Source organism: Zalophus californianus, chromosome 13 (assembly GCF_009762305.2).
Source record: "Zalophus californianus isolate mZalCal1 chromosome 13, mZalCal1.pri.v2, whole genome shotgun sequence".
In the NCBI taxonomy this organism is placed as follows: domain Eukaryota; kingdom Metazoa; phylum Chordata; class Mammalia; order Carnivora; family Otariidae; genus Zalophus; species Zalophus californianus.
The window spans coordinates 21,065,405-21,074,994 of NC_045607.1; the positions used below are offsets into that span (position 1 = coordinate 21,065,405).

The 9,590-nt window shown below is 52.1% G+C and overlaps 1 protein-coding gene across 2 annotated transcripts in view; it reads right to left on the minus strand.

The window, feature by feature from the left end:
• SNX30 (sorting nexin family member 30) overlaps positions 1-9,060 on the minus strand; it is a 107,813-nt gene extending 98,753 nt beyond the window's left edge. For both annotated transcript variants that reach the window (XR_003523697.2, XM_027615623.2), the window contains exon 1: positions 8,699-9,060. Coding sequence is in view for 1 of the 2 variants with exons in the window: in XM_027615623.2 (XP_027471424.1) it covers positions 8,699-8,854 (156 nt within the window). In the remaining variant the exon portion in view is untranslated. The remainder of the gene's footprint in view (positions 1-8,698) is intronic.
• Between the last annotated feature and the right edge of the window lie 530 nt (positions 9,061-9,590).

A 9,590-nucleotide genomic window follows, 5' to 3' on the forward strand; every position in this document is an offset into this window, starting at 1 on the left:
GATACAAACACCCAGCATTTTCACAGTATTTACTATATTCCAGACACTATTCCAAACACGCATTCCACCTTCAGAACACCCCCACAAAAATAACCCAAAATTTAGATAAGGGGACACCGAGGCATTACATGGGTAAGAAACTTGCCCAAGGCCTCAGAGCCAGTAAATATATGTAACATTTTTCACATTCTCTTGTAACCATCTCTTCTCCACTAGACCAAGAACCTCTTGAGGGAGGTTCCTTTTTATCTTAACCTTTCTCAATGTCCTCAGCATCAAGCAGAGCCAGGTATACAAGCACATGCTTGAGACATGAAGGTTTTTTAAAGAGCCTGCACTCTGCTCCCCAAACACGTTGCGTGTTTTTCTTGCCTCTGTGCCTTTACTCAAACAGGAGTCCTGAAACACCTCTCCTCAGATCCGTCTTGCCCTGGTCCCACACACCCTCACGCCAGCCACACACACAGAGAACAGCATCCTGACTACTGCTCTGGCAGCCAAGATGAGGGATTCTGGGGGGTGAGTGGACGCGAGACCACACACCCAATTACTCATACACGAATTAGTGCACCTTTGCCAGGCTGTTTTGTATTTTAACACAAAACATCTGTCTTCTTCCCTGTAACCTTTACTAATACTCAAGTCTCCCCTATCCTAAATGTCTTCGCTCAACCCTGTTTTTTCCCCAAGCCACCACACTTCTTATAACCCAAGTGCTACAACCCCTGCCTTCCATGTGATTGTCAACGCCCGCATCTTCCGCGGCCATCTTTAGCTGGATCTTTTGGGGTTACATGTCTATATGCTAAGGAAGAGCTTCCCGGAAGCAGCATCTGGGCTAAGCCTTGAACTCTGAGTAGGCTTCCAAAGGTGGGGCTCAGACCACCTCTGTCCTGACTCCTGACCTCAAACTGCACCCTAATCATCTTTACACTTCGTGTTCACACTCGCTTCCCAATCTGTACGCGCCCTCTCTCTGAGGGCGCCAGTCATCCCCACTCTACCAAAATGAGTCATCTTTACGTTTTCTAATCTTTCTTCTTGCAGGCCACAACTCCAACCGAAACCAGGCCAACGTTTTCCTACCACCTCTCTTGCTGCCAGCCCCACCCCGCCCCAAGCACTGACCACACCGTCCTCTGCCCAGAAACCCTCTAGGGTTGACTCCTGCCTGAAGAATAAAAGCTAACCTCCACATCACCGCATTCAAAGCAGTCTTGGGTCTGCTCACTAATCCCCACCTCCAGACCCTCAAAACCCATCCCAACACATGACGCGACTCAATCCAATTCCAGTGGGCACAGGTCCTTCCCATCTCAGGAGCTTTGCTCAGGCTACTCCCTCAGCCTGTGATGCTTTCCCCCACCTCGTACCCGAAAGGCTCCTCAAACTTCAAGGACCCCAGTGAAGACACCACCTCGGCCGCCTTAGCTGATTTGCAGACGTACACCCCGACAGTGGGGCTGACCGATAGGAACTAAGCACCCCTTCTCAATATTCCCAAAGTAAAATTCAATTTTTACTTCACATTTTAACGTCAATGTATCTATCAGTCAATATATATATATTTTTTAAAGTGGCAAGTGGCAAACCCAACTGAAAAGAGTGTCAATAAAAGGGAATTCGTGACCTCCTGTAACCAAGAAGCAGTGCTGGCTTCGGGCATCACTGGCACAGGGGGGTCCAGGATTCGGTGACCCTCAGGCCTGCCCCCCTTTCTCTCCTAGCTCTCCTCTCTGGCCTATTCTTAAGCAGCCCCTCTCCACATCGCAGCAAACAGAGGTTCATAATCTAACAGAAAGAGATACTCTTTCCCCCAGCATCCATCTGAGCAAATGTAAGAAAGACAGCTTGGCTCTCCTAGAGTCCCATGTCCACCAAGGAAGACATTTTGGCCAACAGAAGATATTGATGAAAGACCAGAAGACAGGATGAGAAGAGAAGCTAGGGTGCTTCTCCCCCTGCCCTGAGCCTTTTGTTCTGGTTCAGAGAGCGTCCCTGGCAGCAGCTGCTTCCTCTCCAGACCTCCCTTCCTCTGTGGACCCCACACTTGGGGAGCTGCCCTGCCATGGTTCTAGTTCCCACAGAAGCTCCTGGATGTTAACATCACCTCGTCCCGTTGACCCTCTGGCCCTGAGGGTAACAGCAGTTTCTCGCTGTCACTACTCTCTTAATCTCGCCATCTCCTGCTTGACTTCTCACGTCTTCCGTTGCCTATGTAACCAGCTCCCTGCATCACAGCCTTTCAGTATGAAATACCTACAGAGGTTTTTCACCCTGACGGGACCACAACTGCTACAGACACAGACAAAGAACAGGCAGAAGTGTGAGGGACGATATGGAGAGTAAAACCCCTAGGAATAACCACCGTCACCACCTCACATTTACTAAAGGCTCACTACATATCAGGCACGACTCCAAGTACGAACTCCCCAGATCCTCACATCAACCTTGTGCTAGAGATGCTCCTCTCATCCCCTCTTCACAGATGAGGAAACTGAGGCTCAGAGAGGTTAAATCATTTGCTGTCACAAAGCCTGTAGGTAGGCAGAGCTGGGATTCAAACAGACAGCCAGGCTGTGGAGTGCCAAGGAGAAAGTGTTTCCAGAAGGAGGGAACTCAAAAAAAAAAAAAAAAAAGAAGGAGGGAACTCAACAGCATCAAGTGCTAGGTGGAAGAAGAAGTCGGGATAGACGAGGATGGTGAAGGGGCTACTGGATTTTGCAAGAAGGAAGTCACGAGTAAAGTCAGAAACCAGACAGCAGTGGGCTGAGGAGTTAGCAAGTAAGACAAGCAGGGCAGCCATTCCTTCAAAACGTTTGGCTGTGAAGAGGAGTCAGTCACAATATAGATCATGAGATGGGGAAGAAGAAAGCCTCACAGCAGAGTTTTCTTTACCTCTGGTTTGTTTTACAAGCGAGGGGGACCTGAGCATGTTTAAATATTGATGGAATGAGCCAGGCGAGAGGGAGTGTGAAGACTCAGGAATGAATGAGGGTGATGAACAGAGCAAGGTCTCTGATAGGCCAGACAGGGCGGCCTAGAATCTCTTCCATGGCAACTGGGGGCAACCAAGAAATGATGGCTACGGATTCAGATCATTTCGTAGTCTGGAAAAAGGAAGTTCTTTTATGGTGGCTTCTGTCTTATCAGCAGAACTGGAGAGCGGAGTAGAGGGACGGAAGGTGTGAGGAACAGAGAGAAGCTTCCGATCAGCCATGGCACACAACGGGAGCGTATGTGGAAAGAGAGGAGCGCCCAGCACCACTGAGGCCCCAGCTGGGGTTGGTACCCATGAACTGACCCTGGCAGCGATTCTCAAGGTGTGTTCGCACCCTAGGTGTAGGCAAAAGACCTGAACCCATGGAATGATCCAGGCTGGGTGTAAAGAAGGAGAGCAAGGGAATGGAGGACAGGAAGTGGCAGGAGGAGCTGATGAGATGAGCCACGCAGCACTGAAGGAGGGAGGTGAACAGGTGCAGTCAGTACTTGCTGACTGGGAGGAGGGGAAGGCAAGAGAAGATGCTATCTCAAGGCATTATCTCAAAGCCCAACTATTGTGGGTATTAGAATGCAAGGGTGTGGCCGGGGGAGGGCAGCTGGACTGAAAAAGAGGTCAAGGTGTGTGGAGATAAAGTTAAGAAGCCGATAGCTTTGAAGGTCTGAACAGAGTCCCTTGAGGGGAGGGCATGACTGGAGAAGACCATGAATTGATGTCTAGAGATTTTTTTTTTCCCAAAGATGTTATTTATTTATTTGACAGAGAGAGGGGGTGGGGGGAGGGAGAAGCAGGCTCCCCGCTGAGCAGGGAGCCCGATGTGGGGCTCGATCCCATGGACCCCGGGATCATGACCTGAGCCGAAGGCAGACGCATAACCGACTGAGCCACCCAGGCGCCCCGAGGGCTAGAGGTTTTAATGAATGAGAGGCAGGGGAGGTAGAAATGACAGGGAACGAAAAGGCCGCGGCCATCCTGTAAGACGGACTTTTGTTTCCGCTTGTCTCCCATTCATTCCTGCCTCCTTCTATGAGCAGCCTCCTGAATCTGCTTTGGAAACCACCTCCATCCTCCCCAGCCACTCAGGGAGCTTCTAAGATACTAACAATATTCTCTTAAACTGCCAGGTAGGAGGAACATGAGTATTTATTGTTCTTTAAACTGCAAAGATACATTTTATTCTTTAAACATTTTATATACTTTATATGTACATTTCACAATTCAAACACACAGACCTACAAAAAATTTCCTTTCTTCACGCTCCAAAGATAAGGACCTGGTACAGGTCTGGGAAATCAGAGTCTACAAAGCTTGGTTTCGGTGCCTGACCCAATTTAGGCTCATGAGACACCAGCCCAGGGCTTTGGCTGGAGCTATCGGGAAAGAGACTCTTTCTGCTGAAATTGTGAGGCTTATTTGTAGAACATATCCCTTGGCTAGCTTGAGGATAAAACTAACACCAAAGAAAGCAGAGCCAAGAGATGGGAGGGTGACAGATTTCCGATATCATTTGAACACCTAGTTCCAGCCGCTCCTGAAGCCGAATTACCTGGGGCTTTTCAAAAACATTAAGCCAGTAGATTTTTTTTTCTTTGCCAGTCTGCATTTAGTTTATGTCCTTTTAACTAAAAGGAAACGAATTTCAGCACAATAGGCAAATCAAGGGTTCTCAATTCAACAGCCTGTGTGACCCTTTCCAACACACAAGTCAAATCACGCCCTCCTTCTGTTCAAGACTGTGCAGAGGCACGCAAAGCAAAGGCCAACATTCTCAGGGTGGCCTATGAGGCCCTACACCATCTGGACCCTCTCCTCTCTGCTGTCGGCCACCAACTCTCCATTGTCCACTCTGCCCCAGTCATAAAGGCCTCCGGGCTATTCCATAACACACCGGGCAGACGCCTGCAAGCCTCCGCTTTGGCTGTTCCTTCCACCTGGACCCTCCTCCAGACCTCCACTCGCTAACTCCCTCCCTCACCTGCTCCACGTTTCTACTCAAATCTCCAGTTCTCAGGAAGGTCTATCCAAATCCTCCTCCCACAGCCAGTGATCCTGAGCCCCCTCCCCAACCTACTTCTTCTCCCTTCCATAGCATTTATTACAGAACACAGGACGTACTCAGTGAGAAGTACCCAATGAGGGCAGGGGTCTTCAACCGGCTGACTCATCTCAAGTTCCTGGAAGAGTGCCTGTCTCGTGATAGGCCCTCAAATATGTGACTGAACCCATACAACGACCTGGGCCTCCAGAGAGAAGAGCTTGGTTTATAAAGGGCAGTGGGGAGAAAGGACCCCCCCCATTTCCTGATCCTGATATAAGTGGAATAAACAAGGAAAAGACACCTTTGGAAGAAGCAGCCACCAAAGAGGGCAGGAAGTAGGCGGAAGAATTCAGTGAAGAGGCTGCGGATGTGGGAAGGGGTGTTAACCACAGTTGGGGCCTGAGTGGGCTTGGTGTCTGAGTGTTGGGAGGCGCACAGAAGTTGGAGACTGAGTCAGGGGAGAAGCAGCCCAGAGTGGTTTGCAGATGAAAGTAAAAAAAGAGTCAGGCCCAGTGGTTTATTTACCTTCTAGGTGGAGATGATGAAGTGACAGAAGGCCTGGTGAGTTCATCGGGCATGAAAAGAATTAGTCCTAGCAACCCTTGGAAGACAGGAAGGATTATCCCATAACTCCAAGGTCTGAATGATTTTAGAAGTTAGTGGATGAAAAAGCCATCATATTTGATTGTTTCCTTCTCCAGCAAGCATGCCAGACGCCACTCAGAAGTGTGTGCTGGACCGAGACACGAGGCTTCCCCGTTCTTGGCAACATCCTGGGCCCGCAGAAAGCAATTCCCCTCTGCGTAATACAACAACCCTGTGTCATGAGCAGCCTGTCCAACCCGCATTCTCCAAGCTCAGAACTGACTCTGAACCAGGCATCCACGGTCACAACTCCATTGTCCAAAAAGGCGAGAAAACCGGTTTCTTTTCAAAGACAGATCACAGCACTCGGCTTTCCTACCTGTCCTCCAACGACCCCCGTGCTGCATGGGCAAGAGAAAGAGGCTTCCTTCCACTGGTCCTGACTCACCTTGGTTGAATGCTAGTCTCTCTCTACAGAAATTTCTCCACAGTCGCTACAACACACGTGCATGCCAAGATTCAAGGAAAATGTTACTTCCAGTTAGAGAAAGAAATTACATTATTTAACCTCTAAGGAAAAGTGGCTTACTATAAATCAGGCCCTTGGGAGTGATGTCATTTTGATGCTTCTTACAACTGTAAGGAGACTTATTAAATATGCAATAATTAATAATAACGGCTTCAAGATGGTCTTTCTCACAGAACTGTCCCCGTAAAGGAAGCCCGCAGTATCTAGACTTGGGCCGGACTTCCCGCCCACCAACAAGATCTCAGTGGTACAGGGCGTTTGTCTTCCCTGTACTTACTAGTAAAATGCCCATATTTCTGAGACAGGTATCCTCCAAGAGTGGATCATTAAGCAAATGTTTTTTTGGATTTTTTTAAGATTTTATTTATTTATTTGACAGAGAGAGACACAGCGAGAGAGGGAACACAAGCAGCGGGAGAGGGAGAAGCGGGCCTCCCACTGAGCAGGGAGCCCGACGCGGGGCTGGATCCCTGGGCCCTGGGATCGTGACCTGAGCTGAAGGCAGATGCCTGACGACTGATCCACCCAGGCGCCCCAAATTAAGCAAATGTTTAAACCAGTGGGGGCACCTGGCTGGCTCAGTCAGAAGAACATGTGACTCTTCATCTCAGCATCATGAGTTCAAGCCCCACACTGGGTGTAGCGATTACTAAAAACAATAACAACAGTAATAATAATAATAGTAATAATAAATAGAAAATTTATAAAAAATAAATAAAATAGCCATCAGTGGCAGCCAGCATTCAAAACAGCTCCAATATTTATACCTCCTGGTATTTATACCCTCTTCCCACTTTGTACTAGCATTGGTCTGTGTGACAAATAGAATATGGCAGAATGATGTCACCTCCAAGATTAGATTATACAAGAGTGTAGCTTGAGTCCTGGGATCTCTTGCTCTCTTAGACCACTTGTTTTGGGGGAAGAAAAGCTGCCGCGTCAAGCAGCCCTACGACGAGGAACTAAGGCCTGTCAACAGCCGAGTGAGCAAATCCTCCCCCAACCCAGCCTTCAGATGACCAAAGCCCTGGTCAACGCCTTGACTGCTACCTCAAAAGAGACCTGAGGTCAGAACCACCCAGCTAAGCTGCTCCTAGGTGACACTGTTGACCCCCACACACTGTTTTCAGATGCTAAGTTTTGGAGTAATTTGTTACACAGCAATAGATAATTAATTCACTATCCTGAGAAGGAAATCAGAAGGTTTAACTTGGGTCCCTGTCCTACATGCATGTAGGAACAATACCTCGGTCTAGAAGAAAGCAACAAATTATTCATTCAGTCACTCAACAATTGCTTATTGAATGTCAAATATGCACAAGGTATTTCCAAGCAACATAACCCTTCATAACGTTTATTATCTATAAAATAAAGAGAAATAATCACAAACAGCCCCCCCCAACCCACACACGCCTCAAACTGCTCAATCCATTGGTTTCATTAGCTTTTTAAGCCTTTTTGCTCCTCATGCTCTACTCCCCACTCCTGGCTTTCATAAACTCTTTTAAAAAGGTACATCAAGTTCCCCTCCATAGCTATTTTGAGTGCTCGGTGCACTAATACTCATTTTTATTGTACCACATGCTCTCCCATCTATGGGGGAAAGAATTAGGTCCTCTGATCCCATTTAATATTGGGACTGGGAGGAATTCATTGACTATTTTACCGGGAGGAGGGAATCCTGATCACAAGTGTTAAGAGCAATTCTAATTTCTGCAATTAAGTGAGTAGGTGGCCACGGCAGCGCTGACAGAATCACAGCTCAAGCTCTGGTCCCAGCTGAAATGGAGGGGTAGGGGGATGCCGCCCCTTACCCTTCGCTGGACTCTGCTCTCTCAAAGCAACACCAGGATTATGCTGCTCTAAGAAAATCAGGAGCCTCCTTCTGCACAAAGAAGGTCAAAGGGCGAGCTTCCTTTCCATCAACCACAAAACGGGCCTCTGCCGAAGCTAACCAGTGTGGAGGGCCGTCAGAGGTGAACCTATACCCCGGAGAGAAAACCACAGCGAGACTCTCCACTCGCCGCCGGGGTCAGAGTCAGGTGACCCGGCAGGCACACAGCAAACCTAAACAAAGATCACTCCCCACATGACAGAGCGTGGGGAAAATGACTCTGGCAGTAAGACCAAGGCTGCCAGTCCTACCACGGAAAACCATTAACTTGCTCCTTTGCAGTCCCAGGAAAGTGGGGGAGCTACAAGTTACCCGGCAGCTCAGCCTTCGGGGATGCACCTGGAGGAACTTGGGACCCCATCCCAGGACACACGCGCCGAGCACCGCACACCCGCCACCGGCCCCGACACGCGGGCAGGACCCCTCCCCACCAGCTGTCACTGGCGCCCGCCCCCCTCCGGCCGCTCTCCCCGCGGCTACGACCCCGCGGGGGCGGCAGGGACCGACGCTTTTTCGGAAGGCTCTGGGGCCCAGGGCACGCCCGCCCCCGGGCAGGGGCGCCAGGGTGGGCGCGGCCCGGCGCCCGTTGGGAGCTCCGGGTCCACCATCCCCGAAATGCGCCTCCCGGTCCCCAAGCCCCGTGCGCCCCACCTTGTCGCCGAAGCTGCGGGCCATCAGCAGGTCCGGGCTGGGCGTGCTGTCGCCGCCCACGGCCTCCTCGCTGCTGGAGCCGGCCAGCGGGTGCGGCATGTCGAGCAGGGAGTGGGGCCCGGTGGACGGCAGGCCCTTGGGGGGCCCGCCCGACATGGCGCGCACGGCTCGGGACGCGCCGCCGCCGCCGCTTCCTCCTGCGCCCGCCGCGGCTGGCTACCCCAGCGCCCGCGCCCAGGCCCGGCTCGGCCGCGGTCGGTCGGAGGCCCTGCACCAGCCGGGCTGGGAGCCGCCGCCGCCGCCCGCCGGCTCGTCTCTGGCCGCGCGGGGCCGGGCCGGGCTGCGGCTGGGCTGGGCTGGGCTGGGCTGCTCGGCACCGCGCGCCCCCGCTCCGCGCCCGAGCCCGCCGCGGTTCGCTCGCACCTTGGCCGGGGGCGCCCAGCCCGCTCCGCCACACCGCCCAGCCCGCTCGCGGCCCCGCCCCCGCGGCGCCTCGGCCGGCCCTGGAGGGGAAAGGAGGCGGGAGCGGAGGGGAGGAGGCCGGAGGAGGGAAGGGAGGGGGACGAGGAGGCGCGCCCGAAGCCCCGCCCCTGCCCGCCGCCCGCCGCCAGCCGCCCGCTGCCCCGCAGGAAGTGCGCCCTGAGCCCTCGGCCGCTGTCCTCCGCGTGGCCAACCTCGCCTCCAAGAGGCTGCCCTGTGGGGGCTGCGCGCCGTCCCCAGACACATGTTTAACGGAAATCAGCGGTGGAAAAAGACGTTGGAGCATCCTGTTCCATTCCACCCGCGTTTACTGAGGCGTCCGCGGCAGCCACGCGGGGGGCGGTGGGGGGGGGGGTGAGGCCCGCACGTGAGTCGGGATCTTCTGGCCTCGAAGATAACCCAAAATGGAATT